Source organism: Sturnira hondurensis, unplaced genomic scaffold (genome assembly GCF_014824575.4).
Source record: "Sturnira hondurensis isolate 20B ecotype Veracruz unplaced genomic scaffold, ASM1482457v3 Scaffold0000362, whole genome shotgun sequence".
NCBI lineage: Eukaryota > Metazoa > Chordata > Mammalia > Chiroptera > Phyllostomidae > Sturnira > Sturnira hondurensis.
In genome coordinates, this window is record NW_028072993.1 from 917384 (window position 1) to 942281 (window position 24898).

General features: G+C 40.7%; 1 protein-coding gene across 1 annotated transcript in view; it reads right to left on the minus strand.

Moving 5' to 3' along the window:
• Positions 1 to 5188: 5188 nt before the first annotated feature.
• The window catches only part of IPO8 (importin 8), a 54625-nt gene continuing 34915 nt past the window's right edge, over positions 5189 to 24898 (minus strand). Inside the window, exons 18-25 of the mRNA XM_037032410.1 lie at positions 20037 to 20162; positions 19300 to 19397; positions 15797 to 15892; positions 14308 to 14528; positions 12111 to 12316; positions 9734 to 9937; positions 8093 to 8209; positions 5189 to 7170 (exon numbers count right to left, since the gene is read on the minus strand). Of these exons, the coding sequence (XP_036888305.1) occupies positions 7073 to 7170; positions 8093 to 8209; positions 9734 to 9937; positions 12111 to 12316; positions 14308 to 14528; positions 15797 to 15892; positions 19300 to 19397; positions 20037 to 20162 (1166 nt within the window). The 3' untranslated portion in view covers positions 5189 to 7072. The remainder of the gene's footprint in view (positions 7171 to 8092; positions 8210 to 9733; positions 9938 to 12110; positions 12317 to 14307; positions 14529 to 15796; positions 15893 to 19299; positions 19398 to 20036; positions 20163 to 24898) is intronic.

The window sequence follows — 24898 nt, forward strand, 5'->3', positions numbered from 1 at the left end:
TGGAAAAAAATCTTGTTTCTCACAGCACTGAAGAGAAAGCTCACTAAGGAGGCTCAGAAAATGTCAGGAACCATGAGGTATTTGCTGAATGAATATATTCATTACAAAATACGTTTTACACTGTTAGATGCTGTGCAATTATAAGAGGGACATTAACGACCACAACCTATGGGATATAATCAAAATGCATGTTTATTTTTATCTTCCACTTGCTCTTTAAGTTCTACCCACAGCATAAAGTTTGTCCTGGTTTCAGAGGAAAGCACCCAGCAGGCCCAGTAATTTCCCAATCACGTTTTGGTAGCAAGAGGCCCCATCACCACTTTATACTGCAAAACATGGTCTTGATTTAGAAATTAAAATGCCAAGCCCAAAATATCTCAGTCTTCATAGCTGAGACTCCTGCATCTGCCCCCACCAGGGCCTGTGTATTCATGTTCTGTTGGTGCTGCAACAAATTACTATAAAGTCAAGGCTAAACACACACAGACTTGTTACCTTACAGTCCCAGAGGTCCGAAGTCCCAGCTGGGTCTTACTTGGGCTAAAAGTCAAGGTACTGGCAGGGCTGCATTCCTGAAAGCTCCAGAAAAAGTCCATTTCCTAACCTTTTGCCAGTGTCTAGAGGCCATCTATGGGCTCATGGCCCTATCCCCCCACCCCCCCAACACCCTCCCTCTTCAAAGCTAGCCAGGACAGTGGCGTCAGTCCTTCCCACATATCACTGGGACCTTCTCTTCTGCCTCCCTCCTCCACCTTTAAGAAACCCTGTGATTACACTGGGAACACCTGGAAACCACGCTATGCTGTTTTTAAGGTCAGCTGCTTATCAAACCGAATTCTATCTGCAACCTCATTCCCCTTTGCCCTGTAAGTTGCACATTCACAAATTCTGGGGATCAGGATTCCACATCTTCGGGGTAGGGGTGGAGTGTCATTATTCTGCTTCCCACAGCCCATAACCCAGCCACCAAGCGAAGGACAAGCCCAGGTGAGGATCGATATAAGGTGATGGGATCATGAAAGAACAGGAAGGGAAGCAGCAGCACCTGGCAGAGCAACTGGCCTGGGTTACGCCATAGTCTTTAAACCTGGGTTGAAAGAAGAGGCTGAGAGCCTGTCAGCTGCAGGCACATTGGGAGAGTCAACGATATGCTTGTTTCTGACTTCAGGCAATGTCTGGCCCCAGTGTCCAACCACAGCCCCGGGGAGGGCTGGCCAGCCATGGAGTGGCCTGGATACCAGCTACAAGGGCGCTCAGACCTCACTGGACACTTGGAACTGTGGCCCCGGGGAACAATACTTAGTTAATACTTAGCTAGTGACACAAAAACTGCTCTTGTTCCCACCAAAGCAGACCATTCCTTCACGAGGAAATAAACACTACTTGCTGGCATCTACCAGGGTTGGACATTCTGTTACATGTAGAAATGCTCCCAATCCCGAGAGCACCCAGCTGAAGGTTGTCTGACATGAGTAGCTTCAGGGAGCTAAAAAATTATGAGTTGAACTTGTAGTTTTGGTTATTGGGAATGATTGAAAATTAGTTACCTGGTTTATAAAACTGTGTGATAAATGCATACATTTCTTATTTTGTAAATACAAGTTTTATTAATAAATCAATTTCTCCCAAACTCTGCCAAATAAATGTTGAATAAATGTTTAAACATCACTAGATCAAAGGAGAGATGAAATTGTTGGCCTTTACATATTTGTTTGACTATAACTAGGCAGATAATTTAATTTCAAGTGGAGTATTTTAATGACAACCGACTTCTGCGATTTAGCTATAGGGTTTTGGAGAGGATTTTGGATCACGCAAGCCTCCAAAAATAAAACTACCACCACAAGCGAAGCACTACACTAGGTACTGGGTTTCTGGAATAAGTAGGACATTGACTTGGTTCTCAAGAAGCTTACATTGCACATTTATTTGGTTATAAGTGGAATACGTGATTCAAAGTTCATATAGGAAGCCTAAGAGCAAAAAAGTGTCTCTAAGAAAACTTTTATATTCAAAGTTGAAAGTGAAATGTATTGTGTAAAGAGTAGAGGGGAAAATCACATCAGTGAACCTCCAGAAGGAAGAAACCAGTGAATTGGAAGCAGGGACAAAGGCATCTGGAAGGCACAAAAAAGTAGCAAAGGATGGACAGTTTACATACGGCCAAATCAGCGCAGGGCCTTTGGGCCGGCTTCGTGATCTACCTGTATCCTAAAACCCAGTGGGAGACAACGTCTCAGATTAGTGATACAACCAAATTTTGCATTTTGAAAAATCATTCGGCCTCGTTGGCGAATCAGTGAGGGCAGGGAGGTGGGGCACAAGCACAGGTGTAAGATCTCAGACTGGAGGACACTAGGATATTCTAGCAAGAAATGGTGGTGGCCTACGGTAAGATAAGAATCAGTGTGAGGAGCGAAGAGGTAGGAGTCATCAAGGACGACACCCAGATATCTAACATGGTCTGGGGACTGGCACTACCAACCAAGAAACGCTGCGGGAGGGCAGGGTTGGAGACAGAGGGTGAAAGTGCACGTGTGGAGTATGAGATGCCTGCCACCCTCAAGAGGTGGCACTTGGTTCCAGAAGTCTGAATGCCGGGGCGGAGGTCAGGAGTGCTAACTAAAGCCAAGACACTAGAAGAGAACCCAGGATCAATCTCGGAAGGACTTTCTGCAAAATAAATATCTGATGAATAAATAAATAGGCTCTTAAAATTGAGTAGAGGATAATGAACCATAAGGGAAGGAAAGAAACTGCTGGAGTTAGGAGAAAGGGTTTCTTTGTCATGGGCATTAAAGGAAGAGGGGTCTGAAGAAGAGAGGACTCGGTGGCCTGGAATGCTGCTGCACAAAAAAACGAACAGTCAAAAAACCCCTGTGCACTGGATTTAGAAACAGGAAGGCCAGCAGGGACCACAGGTGACATCCTGCCTCCAGCGGCATACACCTACTTCACCATCCAGCTGCTGCTGCTGCACATTTGTTTTCTCCTAAAACCAGGAGCCTCCACAGGAACTTCCCCGACTCGAACACCTTATCCGAGGCCTCAGAGATGCCTCTAAATTCCAACTTCATTGGCAGACCCTCAAATGCGCCTTCATTTCTATTTTTTTTAAAGATTTCATTTATTTATCTTTAGAGGGGAAGGGAAGGAGAGAGGGAGAGAAACAACAATGTATGGTTGCCCTTCATGCGTCCCCTGCTGGGAATTGGCCTGCAGGGAACTGGCCTGCAACCCTGGCATGTGCCCTGACTGAGAATCGAACCTCGATCGTCTGAGTCGCAGGCCCGCGCTCAATCCACTGAGCTACACCAGCCAGGGCGCGCCTTCATTTCTTTATAGGCATTATGCTTGGCCACCAGGTCCAGGGTATACACAGAAGACAGAACATATATGAAATACTATGTAAAGCCTAGTCTCTGCCCTCAAACTTATAATCAATGAGCAAGTCAAGGTGAAACAAAAAACGAAAAGGAGCAGCTCGTGCTGAGGTCAGAGCTCAGCCCCTTTGACCGAATTCTTTTTTTTTTTTTCATTTATTTCTCAAGTACAGTTTTATGTCTATTACTCCCATCCCATCCCACCCCACCCTCCTTTGACTGAATTCTAACCAGACACGCTAAGGAGAGAGGAGTCAGGCTGTCTGAAATCGGTGGGGTTGCGAAATCGGTGAAATCGAGCTGCACCAGCTCCCGGGAGAAAATGATGGCAAAGGAAGAGAAAGGTGGGCACTGTCCCCACTCACTGGGTAGGAGGAAGGGTAGGTCACTCTAAACCGAGAAGAGCTTTGTGTGGGAGGGACACTGGGCCATGGCTGAAAGCTGCCCGCGAGGCCTTGCTGTGTATTCTCATCCTCCTTGGCTTTCCCCCTCACCCCAGAGGTCCTTTGGGAAGAAGGCCCCATAAGGCCACTCCTGCCTGAGTTGCCCTTTGCCGCCTGCAAACCGCAAACCCTCTGGGCACCCATCTATTCGTGTAATTTTCAAGTGTGGTGATATCCAAGGTGCACGTTTTCTCGTGTGCCCACCTGAGAGCTTGGGCACTCATCCACCTCCCTGCTCGATGGCAGAGCCCGGAACTCCCTTTTCTCCACAACACCCCCACACTCGTGGGGCCAGCCACTCACTGCGGTTTCATGCAAGCCTCTCTCCCCCACAGTCGCCCTCAGGTGGGGCTTCTTCCTGAAGCAGAGTCCAACCCTCTGTGCATTGATCTTGTGGCCTTACTCACCAGTGCACTGCCCAAGCGGCCCTGGCACATTGACCTCAGCGGCAAGTTTGAAACGGACAGGAAGTTTACCATGTAAGGAGCGCGTGCGTGCATACACACACACTTTGGTGGTCTCTGATCGCCCAGCCAAGTTTCCTGATGAATTTATTAGGAATTTTTAAATTCAGTCTCAATTGCTGAACAGAAAACAGGACTGTAATTCACTATATTACTTAAGGGACATAATTTAACTGTTTTCTACCTTAGGAATTTTCCCTGATCAACAATTTATTGTTCCATGTGGTCTTAACAGAAATTGGAAGTGGGAAGAGGAGCTTACTGTCCTACTAGGTGAGTATTTTTGAATCCACAGGCCAGCAGTTACCATTCCACTCAGTCTTCACGGCTCCTAATTTGACGGCAGCCCGTTAGAAAACAGCCCCAGTCTGAGCTCCTCTTCTTTTCCCTCCCGGTCCAGGTGTGGAAAGGACCTTCACTTTTTCAGAGCCTCCGTCACACTCACGGAGATGTCCTGGTTGATGAGATGGGTTCTACCTCCCAACCATGCCCCATTTTTTTTTATCCTCACAAGGATATGTTTATTGTGTTTTATTTTTTTAGAGGGAGAGAAAGGAAGGAAGAGGGGGAAAGAGAAACATCAAGGTGAGAGGGAAACATCAATTGGCTGCCTCGCATACGCACGCCCAAGTGGAGCTCAAACCCACAGCCTTGGTATGTGCCTTGACTGGGAATCAAACCCATAATCTTTTGATGTATGGGACGACGCTCCAGCCAACTGCGCCACCCAGCCAGGGCGATGCCCCCTCTTTACCTGCTCCTTCCTGATGAGTCTTTACCCTCCCAGACCAACAGCCACCTTGTTCCAGTAAGTCAGAAAAGCACTGACAGGCTTTTAACCACCCACCACTTTCAACAAAACTCCACGTTTCAGAAATCATTACACACAGGAAAGTTCAGGATCCTGGCATCAGTCCGCATTTTACTTTACAGTACATTCATGTGAGTTCCTGTATTTCCAAGATACCGAGATCACATTCAGGTTAGTGCTGCTGGTAACAAAATTATACAACTACCCTGGCTTCAAAAACAAGATGGGATGACACACACTAACAATTACTTCCCTTTCATACCGCAGAAGACAATACCTCACAAAATAAAAGTCACATACTTTTACAGTCCAGTGTGAAGGCATACTATTTAGATTAAAATCAAAAGGTGTGGGGCAGGGCTAGAATAAGAAGAGTTTCGAAGCCTAAGACAGCTAAGCTTTCCCCCACTGCCTCTGTTCTCTTCTGGCCGCCAGCTGGCTCATTCGACCTCAGTCCCTTGGGAACAGAGGGACAGAGGAAATCAGAGGATCATTCAACTCTGAAACTCATAACTTCTTAGGCTACTCCTGTAAAAACCACTTAAATAACCTGAAATTCTAAAGTGAGTTAGTATTAGTAAGAGATGGTACAACAGGAAGCACCTGGAGAAAATTCCTCCAGTCACTGATGGGCATACAAGCTGCAGACATTTCACAGAAACGGAAAACCGTACCACATACAGTAATAGATTAAGTTCTGAAAATACAGTTTCACTTTACTGAATGACAACACTATGATCCATGTTCCGGTCCTGAATCTGCTCAGAAAAACAGCTGTTACTTCCATCTGCGATCCTTCTGATGGGCCACATCACATTAGCACCATCTAAGAGTGCAGCCGACCAACGGCACTAACTCAGAAAAACATTAAGGGCTATAACATGAGCTATAATGAAGACTAGAATGAATTAGGCAGGAGGAAATTCAGATGTATGAGAATGCGGGGAGTTAGATTTGGGTCTTTTTCCTAGATAAAAACCATTGTTACAAAATATTTTGGACCCGGGTCTAACAGAGCTGGAATGATAAATTATTAAAAACGCAAGCCCCCACCCAGAAAGATGGTGTGCTCAGGTAGCACCTTTCTCCCAGAAGTTCAATGTGCTTTAATATAATAGTCAATTCATTGCATAATCAAATACATGATTCAGAAAACACTTGGACTTGTTAATTCCAATGACGAAACAGAGCCCTGCCAAGAATTTTTGAGTCCTGAACTCACCAGGCTATGAGTGAAATTGATACTCATATCTGCTGACTCCAAAAGAAATACCACCCTTTCAGGGCTGATAAGCACGAAGGAAGAGGAAATCAGACACTACTAGGAAAGCCACGAAATAGCTCAATGAGAACCCAGAGCCAGTGCATACATTACAGCCCCTGAAGAAAGCCCCAGCAGCCGGGTGAGCAAGGGGAGTGGTGAGGTTTTTGAAACCAGGGTGACGTGTAGTTAACTGCCTAACAGTAAATTCACATAGTAAAATGCAGAATAAGTCAACATATCACCAAGGTTTACATTATATCTAGAAATATGTTTTATGCTTTAAAAAAATCGCAATGCACTCCAAAAAAAATGTTTTCAGATAACTCATGTACAACAGAAGGCACTGTTATCCGCACAAATCCACTGATTCTGCGTGGCAAAAACCTGAGACGTGCAATTAATCCAATCCGCTAAACCACCTTGGTCGTTCATCCTTTAAAGCATATGATGTGTCCTTTTCAGTCCAATGATTATGTTTTCCTTTAATTTCATACAGTAGTTGCTTAAAATACATATTTCAGGGTGAGAAAGGTCAGAGGTGAAAGTGGATAAAAGTACTGCCCTCTGCCGTAACTGGCAGTGACTGGCCCAGCAGCGGGCGCCACACAGCCACTACAGCCCTCCCTCCCCTTGACGCCCGCGTTCCCCTGGCCGAGAGAAATATCCCGCTGACGCTCGATCTTGGTCCGATGATATTCCATCTTTCAGTTGTTGCTGGGCATAGTCCCAAAGTTAAACGCAGAGAGGACTCCTTTATTCTCAAAGGTGAAGCCTCCCTGTTGTTCAATTTTCTTCTTTGCCTCTAGCATTTGCCAAGAGAAAGGGGGAAAAAAAGAAGAGTATTTTAGGTGACAAAGCTGGAAATAGCCTCAAAGGAGGCAGATTCTTTATACTCTGCACTGTGAAGGAACGTCACTCATGGTATTAATTATCCTGCCCTACAGACCACTAGCCTTTAACAGACTCTGGTCAATGAGGAAGAATGTTTACCATGGTGGAAAAACTGTTTGCTAACAACGAACAAACTAAAAACAAGTCTCAAAGTTGAGTTCCACTAACTCCGTGGTCTCTCCTGCTGAGAGGATGCCCAGACCTCTCCTGCCAGGAAGGGCACCTGTGCAGGACCAAGAACCTAAGTCGGTGAAGAAAGCATGGGTTCTAAACTCCAGATGCCTGTCCCATGATGTCTCCCACACAAATATTTTTGTAATTAAAAAATCTTTTCCATTGATTTTCTAGGAGTGACCATAATAACGTCAAATAATTATGTAAAATAATGTCTCCAGCTCAAAACCCAAAAATCAACAAGAATCACCAATATGTAAAGCCCAACAAAGAGCAATGGAGAGTATTTCATTTCCAGGAATACAAACTCCTTGCAAGAACTCATAAAGTGCCTTTGGTCATCTGTGCCTAAGGTGTTTGGGAGTGAGATCCAGCTGACTAACTCCCCCTCGGCAAGACTCATCCCAATCCTTACGTCTCACCTTTAGTTTCAAAACAAGGTAAGGATGTGAACGATACTATCACTAAAAGACACCTATTGAAGCACAGTGTTGTATACAGCTAAGATACCATGAGTGATTAAAACGATCACACAATAGTTAAGGCCTTATTATCTTGAAAGGTTGGCCTCCAACAATTGAAAACACACTACGTAAGTGCCACCAGGCTTGTTCAGTGAGGTTGAAATTGGCATGTGGACACACGCGCTCTAATCTGACCTGCCACCGTCCTCCGGTGCTCAGCCAGTGTGAACACCTCCTGCAGTGCTCGCCTCTGGTCCTCGCTCAGCGGGGCCGTCAGCAGCTGATACCAGGCGGCGTCCCGATTCTGCACAGCTGTGGCATTTGGAGTGGGGAGGGCAGGTGGAGGAGGAAAAGATAAGAGGGAAAACTATTTCAGAGAATAATAATGACATGATCTAATTACAATGAAATGATCACAGATAGTAAGAGACAGAAATACAGACAAACACAAGGCGATGAAACTTATTTCAACAATGGATTATTTCTGAGGATCCCGTCAGTAGCCAACCATATGGGGCTATCAAAGGACAGCTAGATATGAAAAACCTCTGCTTTACCTAGTTCTCTGCCTCCTTCACCTTCTTCCTAGGGTTTTACTAACTATGAAAGCTCCCTAAAATCCAGATCTTAGAAAATACCTACACCCACTTGTTACCATTTTCCTCCAGAATTCTCACACTGCCTGCAGCGGCCCCAGCATTGCACCTACACCAATAACTCAAAATTCAATTTGAGGCAAGATTTGTGCCTCAAATTCAGCACAAGTAAAACTAAAGTTACCATTTCACCTCCCAAGCCCTCTTTATCTCCCTCTTTCCATGTCTCCTAGTCAACCACTGTACACACAGCCCTAATACCCTTAACCACATCCTCTCCACACCCAATTCTCCACTGCTTTCTCAAAATCTCACCTATGTGCTTCTTTCTACCAAACACTGATCCAAAGATGACTGCCCAGCACTCAGGCATTTTAAAATATATCCCAAGACCCCACCCAAGATTGGAAAGCTTCTGCTGATTATGACATCATATCATATCATATCATAGGCTTTATTACTACATATCATAGGCTTAAGATCTACAGTTAACAGAAACCTTCTTCAAATCAGTAAGACCAATAACAGCTGTGACACATGCATGCCTGGAGGCAAACACCCTCCCTGTTCCCATCTCCACATTTATGCTCTTGTTTTCCCGAGTTTGGAACGGCCTTCCCTGTGCTCTCTAGTTCCTGCTAACTTTCAATGAAACATAGAGGTGGTTTTACCTTCAAGAGTAAATAATGCCAATACATTACATTATCATTGCCAGGTTGGACACAATATTTTTAGACACAAAGATGTTCACTTTAACACTGCTTGTAACAGCAAAAAACCTGGGAAACATTCATATGTGCATCAGTGGAGATAAATTATGGTACAACCACAGGAATACTATGTAACTATAAAACACAATATCTGTATTAATGAAATTTTTCTGATTATAATTTTCTTAACATTTTCATTGGTTTATTATTTACTTTTAGTTCTCTATATTTTCCATTTATAGCTCCCATTTTTATACTGGGTTATTGGTCTTACTGATTTGAAGAAGGTTTCTGTTAACTGTAGATCTTAAGCCTATGATATGTAGTAATAAAGCCTATAATATATATGATAGGATATGATGTGAGGTATTTTCTCCCATCTTTTATGAGTCCTTAACTGTATTCATAATGTCCTTTGCTATACAAAATTGGTAAAGAGTTCATGTAGTAAAAAGATCCCAAAACTTCTAATGGGAAAAGAAGAAAGAATTTAGAGAAAAATTGTGAAGATTTAAGGAGTAAAAACGTACCTAGCAGAGCTTGGGTAAAAAACTGATATTCATCCACACTATTGTCAAGGTCAAGTGGAGTGGTGAATCCCTCAAGGGCAGTTTCTTCCAATACCTCCTCATCCCAGTCATCGTCATCTTCCTCCTCATCTTCACCTCTTCCATTATTCGACTGCATTGCTTGAGCAGTTACATTTGCCTCCTCTTCATCACTTGAAATCTCCTCTGTGAATCCACGAATCATTGCAAAGGAATCAAAACATACACAAACAAAAAATATCAATATAAAATTCCATAAAGAAAACAAAAATTATAAAATGACATTCTGGAAATGGAAAAACCACTACATAATTTTATGTAAAATTATAAAAATAAACCTTATCTTTACTATAGTTTCCTAAACTGAAAATGCCTTTATCCTCCTCACTGAAAACAATTTCCAACTCTGCCTAAACCTGTGGTCCAGCTGAGCATTACTACTATTTTGCTATGACTGCCTCGTGTTTATTAATATAAAATACTATTTAACTGCAGATACCCAAATTAACTTTGTCAAAAAAGACATGAAATGATTGTGCAGTCCAGCGCATGTGTTTTTATTTATCTGTTTGTTTGTCTAACGTGAAACTGTTATTACATCACCAGCTACAATGCTGCTAATGGTCTCAGTCACATCAGACCAGCACCTGTATCAAGAGATTCCACCTATAGGTGCAATTACCTAATTAAAGTACATAAGTGTTTTAAACAGCAATGAGCCCCCGCTGAGAACTCAGGACTTAACAGTGAGCTAAGCTGATTATGAACTGCTAAGAAATGCTTGAGTGAAGAAGTCATTTCTGCTAATAGAAACAGGAAAATACAGAAATGTAAAGAAAAAATAAAATAGTTACAGGTGGGTTAAAAAGTTAAAGGATAAACTGCTTTTCACCATGGACTCTGTTTCTATTTTCAGGGCTCATCTGTTCCAGTTAAACCAGTATTGTAAATAACCAGTAGACAATAAATACCTGGATTAAACTGCAAGGCAGTCTTAGAAATAAGGCAAGAAACCACTGTTTTTACCAAATACATAAGCATGCAAACACACATATACATGTATACATACATACACATATATACCACATACATAAGCATATATCCACATACATATACATAGATACCACATACATAAACACACACACATCCACACATATACACATGTGTGTATCTGTATATCTATATGTGGCAAAGGTATAATTACAAAGACATTAAGAAGTACCTTTGTTCGTTAATCATTCTATACTTTAGTAAGAAACTCATCAAGAAAGTCTGGAATATTGCAGGAAAATTTCCCTCAAGTCATATTAATTATAAATCAATAAAAAGTGGTCAATACAAAAAATCAGAAAGAAAAAACTATAATTGTTGGCATATACTTAGTATAAAACCATAACACTTCTAGCAAAAAAAAATTATTGCCAAAGACCTACATAGAATTTCATAGAATTTAGCATAAAAAACAGAATTGTATATTTTCCAGAATAATTTGTTTTAAACCGGAGAGGAAAACCTCCATTTGGACGTGAACAATGTTACTTCCTGGGCCCCATGAAGCAGTTTCACAGCACATTCAATAAAATAAAGATCTGCCCTAGCTGGTATAGCTCAGTGGATTGAGCGCAAGCCTACAAACCAAAGGAGTGCGGTTCAATTCGCAGTCAGGGCACACACCTGGGTTGCAGGCTAGTTCCCAGCAGGGGACACACGAGAGGCAACCAAACACTGATATTTCTCTCCCTCTCTCCTTCCCTTCCCCTCTAAAGACAAATGAATAAAATCTAAAAATAAAGATCTAACATTCTTGACTCTAACAATCTTATTCTCACTCAGTTAAGTAAATCACCTTCATTTATGTACTTTATTCTAAATGGATAATATAGAGACCACAAATATCTCCCAATCATAATTTTCTTGATGATGAACCACGTAAGAATCATTACAAAAAAAATCAGGCACTCCACTGATTTGCTGTACTGACACTCCTAGTCTAATTAATGGTTCATTTAACTCATAACTGCTGCCTTCATTGAGACTGTTAGCACCAAAAAGTAAATAAATAAGTACTGGGTTATTAACTTATTGTCAAGACCACTGAATCCTGTTATAAATGTATTTCCCAGAGTATAACAACATTCACTAGGCTCAATAATAAATTGTTTAAGTGTTAGAAAGTGAACAAATATAAATCTATATCACATGATATAATAAAGTCAACCAAACCCAAAATATCTATGAAATGTGCAACAGGCCAAAGAATGTAAATCTGTTTAATGACTTCACATAGACTAAGATCCAAAGAAAATGCACGCTCAAATCAAATTCAATTATAGCATTCACGGAAATTAGAAGGCTTTACCATTTTCTTCTGTGTCAGTTTTCTCTGCTTTTGAGCGATCTTCCCGGTTTACCAGTTGTCTAGTAGCACAGACCTGCTTTAGCCCGAGGAAGAGGAAAAGAATCGAGGGCACGATCTGTCCCCCCACGGCATCTACCGCAGGAGGTCGGTTGTGCAGTTCCAAGAGGATACTCAGTCCTATGATACACATCTTCCGGTCATGATGCCTACGAATGAAGGAACAGTAAACATGCCTGTGAGCAATGGGGACAAATTCTGAAGAAGTAAAAAAGGAATGTTTAAGGTGTGCTCTAAGGTTCATTCATTGTCATTACACAGATATATCTCCCATTTTGTACTATGTGAAATCCCATGTAAATGAAGTTTGTAAACCAATTACTGCCCTCAAAGACTTACGAAAGTCTGCAATTTAGATTTATGGTTAATAGAAATGCCGTATCAGGGCTTTGGCATAACAAGTTTTATTACAGCAGGAATGCCTGCCTTTGACAGCATCAAATGCCTATCCAAAGGAGAAAAGGAAGCGTTCCTTAGACTCTGTCTTTATTACATTGGGCTACGAGATTCTTCAGGACATATACTCTACGCTGACGCCAGGAGCCAAAACCGCCACTTCAAAAACTCAGCATCTAATAAGCTGAGCTTAATGTCTGTAAGTAACTCTATTCAATGTCTTCTGCCACAAGATAAGGAAAATTTAATTATGAAGGAAAAATGACCAATATGTATTACATACATTTTTCTACTGAATGATTCTTCTAAGTTGTTTAAAACTAAAAATATTATGAATAAAAGGACTACTATAAGGTATAACACTTAAAATTGTGGCATGAACAAAAATTCATTTGCAGTGATTTGATTTGTTTAAAATGAGAGTAATATACAATAAACCTAATAATGAATGTGTTACAAGCTTCTGCTATTCTTCATTATTTGCACTGCTTGAGTCATTCAAGTGACTGTTGCCAGAGTAGCTCCAACAGGGACCATGACTGTCCTGAGGGCATTCTCATCCATGTAGCCCCTAACTAGCCGTGCATACCAGGTGTCAAAGGGATCACAGCAGGAAAAATGATTGATTAGAAAATGGGGCTCTGAAGAACTCAAGGAAGCACAATCCAAGCATGCCCAACCTAGGGAACAGCTGAAACAGTGTTTCTATTTTTGGAAAAACCGCTTATAGATGGTAACAAAGAGATGAGCTAACCAACTGCTAAGTGTGAATGACCAAACCTCTACTCCCTAAATCTTTGTCAGAGTCAACTTTAGACACTATTTCTTTTTAAAGTATGTTCATCCATTTTCGGATTAAGTAAGAAATCTAAAACAGGGCCAAATTCCAGTCTCCTATAAATAGAATAATTTGAAGAAAAGCAGAGCAGCTTATAAAATGCTACCCTACTCCTGTTCTACCACTCTCTCCCCACCACTCAGCAGTATCCTATTTCTCCTGCTGGAAGTCTTTCCCCACCTCAGCCAATTTTTCTAAATGGTATCTTACAAAGTTTAAAAAGAACATTCACTATTTCTAACGCTTTATACACATTAATCAACAATCTAGCTCAAATTCTAGCATAACACAGTCACTACAACGTGCTGGCTCACTACTGTGTGTCAGGTCACAGTACACAGGTCAACGTACATGCCTACTTGAGGTAGGCATGTAACCACTTTGGAATCTCACTTTGCTTATGTCAGAAAACTAGGAGAGTGTTTCACCTAAGTCCAAACTCTCCTACCAAGGCAGCACCTGGGCCACACCTAACAATCCTGACCCCATGTTTGAGAAAGGGCTCCCTTGATACCTGCAAGGGGTTCCATATCCTGGGACAGTACATTATATGCTGGTCATTTCCTTAGACTCCATGCAAAATGTCTTTACACCTAGACACTCCACAGTCATGGAACCTGGACGGACACTTGGTTTTTGTTACATGTAGATAGAGCAATATGTGCAAGTCAAAAATAAAAGGGAAGGGCTACACTTAATTTTCAGAGCCAGTGTTCCTTCCTTCTACTAGATTATACTGCTGAAACAAACACATTCTTCATTCTCTAAAAATTAAATATTTTAACAATATACTAAAAATAATTCTTAAGATATGAAGATTATCTTTCTATATGCTATTACATACACATATTAAAAATTCAACTTTCCAGAAACAGAAATGCAGTGAAAAATCAAGAAAACACATACCCAAGAAAACAATCTGTATCATTCATCCACTGATTTATAAACTGTACAGTTACAGGTCCAGGGTTGTGAGGGAAATGAATTCTTTCCAAGGTATGCAGCAGCAAATCGGGGTTATAGTACAGGGCTGCAATCGCAACCTGAAGACACATGGTACGCAGCTCACTGGTTTTGACCCCTCGGGTTAATCTCTCCAAAACAAGTTGAACGAAGGGTGGAATGCACTAAAGGAGATAAACAAGAAGAGAGACACAGAGAAAAGATAAATGTTGGTAAAAAATACATAATCAATAAATATGGTACTCAATAGTAAAAAATTTTTTGCTTATTTACATCGTTATTAGACATATTAAATTTATATTCCAGAAAGAACACAGAGAGATGAAATGGCCAAAGAGGGGTCCTACAGCAGTGCCAGGGGTTCTCCTTCACTTTTCCGGGCTGATTACAGGTAAGTGGAGATTGTCCTAAAAAGTCCACACCTAAATGGTAGCGATAATCCAAGTATGGTCTCAGCCTTTCCATGTTTAAGGTAAACAGGAAAAAATAATTGGTAAACAGAAATTTTTTTTTTCACATGGTATTTTCATTTCTGGTTAAAAAAAAGAACCTGGGGATACTTCAATAGCACACACAAAAACAAAACAAAAAGTCAAATCTCTGGGAATCCAACTGTATAGAATTTATACATGTATCTTCTTTTTTAAAAAAAGATTTTATTTATTTATCTTTGGAAGGGAAGGGAAGGGAAGGGAAGGAGAGAGGGAGAGAAATATCAGTGTTTGGTTGCCTCTCGTGTGTCCCCTGCTAGGAACTAGCCTGCAACCCAGGCATGTGCCCTGACTGGGAATCGAACCACGATCCTTTGGTTCGCAGGCCTGAGCTCAATCCACTGAGCTATGCCAGCCAGGGCTATACACGTATCTTCTTTATGATTTGCCTGATGGCCCCCTAGATTATTACATATTTTTCTGTGAATCCCTTTCTCAGCTAAAACGTAAGGTAAAATTTCCAAATTGCATGAGTATCTTTCTTTGTCTCTCATACAAGTACTAACCAGGCCTGATCCTGCTTAGCTTCCAAGGTCATACACGATGGGGCATGTTCAGTATGGTATGGCCATAGACTCTTTTTGTCATTTAAATAGGATTTTCCACCAGCAAGCACAAACTACAGGCTATCTTTTAAAAACTTCCAACATAATATAAACACGTCAATCAGGAATGTAAATTTTAAATATAAACATCAGCCCTGGCTGGCATAGCTCAGTGGATTGAGCGCGGGCCTGTGAACCACACGATCGCGGTTCGATTCCCAGTCGGGGCACATGCCTGGGTTGCAGGCCAGTTCCTGGTGGGGGACTCACGGGAGGCAACCATACATTGATACTTCTCTCCTCTCCTTCCCTTCCCCTCTAAAGATAAATAAATAAAATCTTCAAAAAATATATATATATATAAACATCAAGTAAGAGGCTTTCCACACATGTTACCTGATCGATTCCCCTCCCTTTGCACTGAAGGATGATGACTTCAAGAAGTTTGGCTGCATGGCACTCTGCATCTTCTCCTGCCTCTCCACACAGCACCTGCCGCAATCACAATTAGCTCAGCAGTGAGTGGCACTGCATAAAATTTAATCAAGTCAAATATCAAAGCAAACACCTCATAAAAATTCAGCCATTGAAATCATAGTTTTGCTTGCTTTTTAAGTTTACCATGCCAAAGAGGGAAAGTCAAAACAAAGTCTATCTGTCTTCTTTATCTATTCTAGTTCCTCATAAAAGGTAAAAATTCACTTAACTTTGGTGTAATAAAGTGGACTATATGAGTTAATTATCTAGATACATGAGGCTTCTGTTCTTTTGATTTAATCCTTATTGTATTTTCCCCATTAGCACTTAGTCCCCTTAAATCCCACTTCCCCCAGCAATCACCACACTGCTATCTGTGTCCACGAGTCCTTTTTCTTTTAAAGGCACCAAAATAACAAAACAATTTAAATTTTCTTAAACCTTCCTGTTATTTTTTTAAGATTTTATTTATTTATCTTTAGAGGGGAAGGGAAGGAGATAGGGAGAGAAACATCAATGTACGGTTGCCTTTTGTGCGTCCCCTGCTGGGAACTGGCCTGCAACCCAGGCATGTGCCCTGACTGGGAATCAAACCGCGGTTGTTTGGTTCGCAGGCCTGCGCTCAATCCACTGAGCTACACCAGCCAGGCTAAACCTTCCTTTTAAACGATAAAACAAACCCTGTGTTTTCCCAGTCTTTTCGAATTGTCCATATGCACCCATTTTTTCATAATAACAATCCTAATTTGGTATTATACACTTCTTAAGGTTGCCAGAAGAAAGTAGAAGCTGCTTATGTTAGAAATGAGGAAAAATTAATAAGAGTTCAAATACCAGACATAAAAAGAACAAACTTAACCCAAAGAATAAAGGTGAGACAGAAAATAAATATAGACAAAAAGAGGTAACAGAAACCAAAAACAGATCATTGAGAAAAAAGACCTAATAGACAACTTTTATTTTAAAAAATATTTTCAAAAAGCAAAGGAAACAAAATAATAAAATATCAGGAATGAAAGAGATAAGGATGCAAATAAAGAAGAGATTAAAAATAAGAGAATGCCATGGGGAAAACCCTCTTCCTTATATATTTGAAAACTTAGAGGAACTGGATAATTTCCTACACAAATACAATTTAAGAAAACTGAATTAAAAACAAACTCCAGATAAAGATGACAGACTGAATGCTCCCATTTAATTTTCTTCCTTCCCAAAAAGCCATTAAAAAGATAATAGAGAGATTTCAGAGATATACATTTCACAAAGATAGAGGAAGGAAAAAAGAGACAGCTATAAAATTTTTAGAAGCTAGTAAACAGATGGAACAGTGAGTTGAATAGTAAGCAGAGAGCTGCTAAAGCCAAGAATCAACCCTATTTACATAAATCTCAAATTCTACCTCGAGGGCCATGTACCCAGATCTGTGAATGGACTCTGGAACCAGGACGCCTTCCCGCGCCGCCATTCGGTTTGTATCTTCAGACAAGCCACTCACCCTCCCTGCGTCTTACCGTCCCCTCTATAGAAGGAGGAGGATAACATGCCTCCCTAATGGGGGCTGTACGATACAGAAAGAAGAAAATCACTCCATTTTCCCAAAATTGCACTTACTTGGGGTTTTATTTTATTTTATTTATTTATCTTAGAGGGGAAGGGAAGGAGAGAGAGAGAGAAATATCAGTGTATGGTTGCTTCTTGTGAGTCCCCTGCTGGGAACTGGCCTGCAACCCAGGCATGTGCCCTGACTGGGAATCGAACCGTGATTGTGTCGTTCACAGGCCCGCGCTCAATCCACTGAGCTACACCAGCCAGGCTTACTTGGGTTTTTGTTTGTTGATTTCGTTTTCCCACCCCCACTCCCTCAAAAGAAAAGGAAACAAAATATATTTCAGTAATTTAAAACTCAGATTAAGTCTGGCTCTGGAGCCAGACTGCCTGGGTTCAACTGTGGCTCCCACGCACAGTGAGTTAGGACAATTCACTAAACTTCAGGCATACTGTAAGCAACTGTGGTTCAACCTCCTGAAGATTAAATAAGTTAGTATGTATAGAGTGCTTAGGAAATACCTGGTGCACAGTAAGGGTTCAATAACTATTCGTGATCATTAAAGCCAAGAAGATGAAACATTTCAGTACCTGACACGTGTAAGTCCACCATTGGGAACACTACTTTACTCTCCTGTCATAGCACAAAGCAGCTCTAAGTTACACGGGAACATGTACGACAGCTTTGTTTCCTGCTTGTTGCTTTCCCTTCCTCTTTTCCTCACTAGCAGCTGTTTCTGTAACTTTGGAAAAACTGAAGAATGCCAAGTGATTATTTAACAAGCTGGGCTATTAGCACTAAGGGAATCTTTAAAAACCATGATTCTTCCCCTTCAGTTTATATGTGAAGAAATTCAGTGACTTTTCTAAATCTTCCAGGGTCTTTTGAACTGAACTGGGACCTAACTCAGATATGCTGATTATCGGTTCAGTGCTCAGGTCCATGTCTCCAGTGAGGAAAACAGGTTGTACACTAGTATTTTGCTCCCAACTCCAAGGCCAAACTTAGGTTTGGCTATTTGAGCTTTCTAAACTCTGCTAGCTACATGCAATACAGTTTTATATTTATGTATGTACATACTTCATATTCACCTACAGAAGGGAAACATGACTAACTCATTAATGATTCCCAGATACAGCTAATAGAAGACCAAATCTAACCTGTGACAAAGATGGCACATTAGGCAATCAAGGTTTGTGCATAAATATAACAGTTGACATTATATAGCTTATAAATTATACTCGACTGAGCTACATGATGCTGTTTTTCCAACAATTTCAATCTTCTGTCTTACATTATTTATGATCAAATTACCTATATCTAGCAACTTCCAATAGGTACAGTCAATTCAAAGAAAAATCAATGACTAGCCAACTGTGTGGTCATTTTCCTAGCACTTTTCTTTAATTAAGTAGCAAGTTTGCACTTTTGAAAAAAATAAACACAAAGATAATCAGTTACCTCTGAATATTATAAAGTACACAGCTATAAAAGTGGCAAACATTCTTAAGAACAACACCATATGAAACTTTCAAATTGCAATTCCAAACTCCATTTTAAAAACACAAAATAGCAAATATATGTTGATGAAGACAATACACAAAAAACTACCATATTTTGACAGGTATAACGCACACTTTTATGCCCAATTTTTGAGGGGAAAAATAAGGATGCGCATTATACATGAGTATAATGATTACATACCATGGGTATAATAATGGGTAAAATAACCCCATGTATAATGTGCACAAAAACCATGGGTGCACATTATACACAGGAGCACCTCATTACACGGCAAAATACGGTAAATGTGTAAGAAAACAAACGGAAAGAGTAAAACACTCAACACTACAACAGCTGATTAGGACATGCTTACCTTTCTACACATTGTGAAAAGTATTTCTAAATGCTTTGGATTTGATAGTAAAGTATTTGTATCTATTGTCACATAATTATGCAGGAGAGGCATCATGTCTGAAAAAAAATTTCAAAATCCCAATGAGACTTGAGTAACAGGAGTAGAAATAAATTATTGCCACTGAAACCACATTTCTGTTGTACCCACACATTATTATCTTTCCTTGCAACCACAAAATGCTAGAAACAAAAGTGACAAATCTGCTCTACTTATAGAGGAAGAAAATATGGATCCGAACGAATAAAATGCTCATCACTTGATGTGGTGACTTTTCTCTATAGCAATCGCCATCTAACACACTACACGTTTTCTTGCATGTCTGGGCATTTCTGCACACGCCCTTCTCTCCCACTAGAATGAAAACATCAAAAGAGCAAGGACTATATTGTTTACTGATGCACTGCTGAGCTTAGAACAGCGCTTGGAACAGAGTCGGTATTCAGAAAATATTAACTGAATCACTCTGACTGCAAACTAACTTAAGATATAAGAGGAAACACAGGCTCCCTCTTATTGCCTGTATTCCTGAGGCTGAAAATCACTGCTAAAACAGCCCCAGCCTTTGCTCATCAGGGAAATAAGAACAATTATTTTCTGATTAGTACTATAATCATCTATGTCTTTATTTCAAGTGTCAAATGAAATAATGTATAAACACAGAAAAAGCAAAAAATGTTACATGGTCAAAACCATACCTGTAAAGTATTCAAAACAATCCTGCTGAAAAACCTCGTATAATATTCCTAGAAGCTGCCACATTTGAGGGGAAATACCATGGCAGGTTAAACTATAAGCCAGTGAGAGAATTTCCTCATAGAATTCTAGAAAAAAAGAAAATCTTTAGTTAGAATGCTAGGAAATAGCACAAAATGAAACACGAAGACCACACAGGAAGACCGAGACTACACACTCACACACGTGCCTCTTACAGCTGAGACAAGCCTTCCTCGGCGCTCACATCTTCAGCGGCCTGTATTTGCCGCCTTCCGTTTCTTACCGAGATCCGCCCCTGGCTCAGTAAGGCAACCATTTATTTTTACTAAACTTACATATAGTACTGAACATTCTGTAATATATAAAATATAACTATTTTAGGTATAGTTTGCTTGTAAAACTATAATAGAAATAGATATAAGAAGCAACAGATTTTTTGTGTATTGCTCATGCACAGGATTTTAAACTTACAAGTAATTAATATTCTTTGGGGAGTTTAATAAGCCAGGCTAAAATATCTGCCTGTCTCGAATATGTTTACAAACTCTATACTGGACAGTATTTTCTCAATTTATGTAACTTACAAAATTTATATAGTATTTTTCAATCTATCAAGACAACTATACCCACTATAAAGTAGAAGAGTCTGAAGGGGATGTTCTTGCATTTGCACATATATTTATTATTACCTAAGTCAGAAGGGGATTATGTCTAAACATACAAACAGAAAACACCAACCGCAATGTAAAAATTCCTAATTAAGTCCTTCCCTGTCACTGAGCAAAAAAGTCTAACTTCAGTTTTTTTTCTTTTATTAAAAGGAACTAATATTCACCCTGGACGCTTGAATAAAGTTTTTTTTTCTGTAATATTATTTAAAACAGTATGTTCAAAAACTAGTAATGCAGATATTTGCCTTAATGAAAGCAAAATACAAGGGTAAATCACAGATACTGGGAAGTAATTTATGTAAGACAATCACCTGAAAAACAACAAATTATCTGAATATAAAATTTCTGAAAGTTCTGTTCATCATTACCCTACCCTGGAAGATAACAAAAAGAGGGCAAATGCCTCTTCCTAACACGAAGCTTAAAGACAAAAAAGGGGCCCAAGGGAAATAAAAAAATAAATAAATAGGACTCCATCAAATTAAAAACCTTCTGCATGGCTGCAGAAAACATCAGCAAAATGAAAAGGGAACCAACCATATGAGAAAACATATTTGTCAATGATCTAGGGTTTGATCTCCCAAATACATAAAGAACTCACACAACTCCACACCAAGAAGACAAACAATCCAATTAAAAGTGGGCAAAGGACCTAAACAGACATTTCTCTGAGGAGGACATACAGAGAGCTCAGAGACACATGAAAAGATGCTCAACATCCCTAGCCATCACAGAGATGCATGTTAAAACCACAATGAGATAACACTTCACATTGGTCAGAACGGCCATCATAAACAAATCAACAAACAAGTGCTGGTGAGGTTGTAGAGAAAAGGGGGCCCTAGTGCACTGTTGGTGGGAATGCAGACTGGTGCAGCTGCTGTGGAAAACAGGATGGGATTTCCTCAAAAAACTAAAAATGGAACTGCCTTTTGACTCAGAAATTCCACTGCTGGGATTATAACCTAAGAACCCTGAAACACCAATTCAAATGATCCTAGGTACCTCAATGTTCATAGCAGCATTGTTTACAATAACCAGTCCCTGCAGGCCAGTTCCCAGCAGGGGATGCATGAGAGGCAACCATACATTGACATTTCTCTCCCTCTCTCTTTTCCTTCCCCTCTGAAGATAAATAAATAAATTCTTTTAAAAAAATGATTCTAGAGATACAAAAACTGGCATTAACAGAATACTTGATAAAAATACTCCTCTGGATTGCGTAAGAAGGGAGACAGGGACCACTGGTAAGACACGGCACGCAACAGACACCCAGCAGATACACCTGCTTTCTAGGCTGCTTCAACCGAGGCCAGACTCCTGTTTTTAGTGTCTCCACTTTCATTTCCTAGTGAGCCACTTCAGCCTGTCTTCCCTTTGCTCCCCTTTGCCCTGTTGTTTGCATTTTTTGTCTGCAGATTTATCCTTTCCTGCCACCTGTTTCTACTTTGTTCCCATCTTGCAAAAGTAGGTTTAGCTGACAACCTCACTGATCTCTTCCTTCACCATCCCCTCGTCAAAGCAGGCCTTCTTCCTGTGCATCGTGACAGCGGGAACCTTCACACACCTGGACTGCCTGGCCGCTGCTGCTTCTTTCACATTAAGTATATGGTATTTTTATATCTCTTATCTGTGTCTTAGTATAATACTCAAATAATTCCAAAACAGTTGTCCCCCCCTTATCCACAGTTACCATGGTTATTCCCATGGTTTCAGTTACCTACAGTCAACTGAAGTCCAAAACTATTAAACGGAAAATTCCAAAAATAAACATGCTTAAGTTTTAAATTACACACTGTTCTGAGTAGAATGATGTAATCTTACACCATCCCATTCTGTCCTGCCGGGGATGAGTCATCCTTTTGTCCAGAGAATCCACAGTGCCTATACTACCCGCCCATTGTTGGGAACCGCCCTGCCTGGTTTCAGAAGCTGTAACCCCCCATGGCTAAGGCTGAGTGAGAGAACTTGGGACTATAAACCATTAAGGAGACAAAAGTTTATTTCCCTCCCTGGCAGGGGCACTGAATCTGCCCCCTTTTACTTCACCCTGCTTAGTGCCAGGCAGATGACTGTTCAGCCAATGAGGGGTAAGATTCCTCAAGGGAGGGACAACCTAAGACAGGCATGGTCACAAAGGGGCCCTCAGGGAAGGACTTGGGGGGCTGTAGAAAAAGGGGGTGATGGACCCTCGCCCCTCGGCTTTGAGGTAGCCTGAGTGTTCATTCTGTCTGCGAGAACTCTCCTAACCACTTGGCTGCCTTACTTCCCCTGCCTGACTTAAGCCTGAAACAATGCTGGTGGTGGATGCCGCCCTGTGCTGGAAAGCCCTGTGCTGGAAAGGGCAGGTTCTCTGGGGCAATCAGTTCTAAGAAAGAATGCACAAAATCCTGTGAAATCTGCTTTGCTAAGAATGCCCTCAGTTTTCTGATAAGGGTCCAAGCATGAAATGAGATTGTTTCCCAAAGTTTTATAGCCCTTTAGCTATCTGACCCTGACTCAGAATAAGCCCTCAGAGTTCTTTGTATGTCACCTATTATTTGATCATTACTGCCTGACAATGATTGATGAGCTTTACCTGTATTCCTATGCACATTGAACCCAATAAAAGTCCGCTAAGGAACAGGCTCCTGGCCCTTCCCCTTTGAGAGATTGGCCACCTTTCCTCCCCAAGCAGATCATGTCTTGGTAGACTTATTCTCATCTGTGGCGGCCGGGGGGGGGGGGACTCTGCAGGCGGAGCCCCCCACAATCCATGACTTAGTAGCCTCTGCTTACCAGATTGACTGTCACAGTCTCACTATTCCTGTGTTCCATCATAATGATCTTGTTTGACTGAACAATGGCCTCAAAGCCATTCATATAGCTTTTATTACAGTATACTGTTATAACTGTTCTATTTCATTACTGTTGTTGTTAATCTCCTACTGTGCCTAACTTATAAATTAAACTTTATCATAGCTATGCATGTACAGAAAAATACAGTTATGTGTGGGGTTTGGGACTGCCCACAGTTTCAGGCACCTGCTGAGGGTCTTAGAACACGTCCCCTGAGGAGAAGTAATAGCCTCACTTACCCTTACCTGCTTTATACAAATTGATGCTTTGCTAAACAGTAAAAGCTGGCCTTGAGTGCAGTAAGAGGTTAACTAAAACTCTAATCATGTCATGAATTTATTAGTGTAACACTTTCATTAAGAATTCCTCTTGTTTCCACAATAGCCAGGCTTAAAAAGTAGCCACCAAATTTCCTACAATTACTAGTGATGACTCTTTTTTTGGCTACTAGATTATGTTACCTATTTTGCATTTGCTCTAGTAAGAAAGTAAAGAAAGGTACTTGTGTCCAGGGATCCTATTAATAGAAAGCACCTCCAAGTTACTGTTTCACCTGCATGAGAATCACCTGGAATATTAAAAAAAAATTGCAGATTCCTGGGCACTGCCTCAAATTAAGAATCAGAATCTCTGGGACTTCTTCAATTTAGTGAAGTCCAGGCATCTTCACTTTAACTAGCTCCTTAGTGATTCTTATGCACACCAAAGTTTGAAAACTACTGCTTTACAGCAGTGATTTCAAAAACAAGGAGCATATGCCCTAGGCAGTGTGCAAGATGATCCACTGAGATGGGAGAAGAATGTACTAGAACACCTATAATCTCATCCTTTTATACTTCTATTTTTATGTATGTAAATGTTGTAAGTAATATGTGTATACTGCCTATAAATATACCTTAAATATTATCCATATATATTAGAAGTACATGCTCAAGTTTGGTGACAACTGCTCCGAAGCAGTAGCAGGCTTTTTTTGCACCTTTCTCTCTCTGTCTGTGGACTACGCAGGGTGCCTCTCCCTCCAAGTCCAAATGCCTTGGGACTAGCACCTTCAAAAGGCTTGAATACATGGAAAAGAAGCCTCCTTTGCAAATGCCTATTAGTTTACAAAACCCAGCACAGTTACGAATGCTACTCAGAAGTCAGGCGCTGGAGCAGACAGCTGAGCAATGAAGCCACCCTCTGATAAGACACACCCATCACTGCACGGTTTTCCATCCCAGATTCAAGGGTCCTCACCTGAACCCCACCCCAGTTCTTAGTTTCTAAAAATGTAAAATTTTAACTTCTCTGCCCTTAAAAAACTCTAAGACCAAAAGTTCTTTATTGGATGT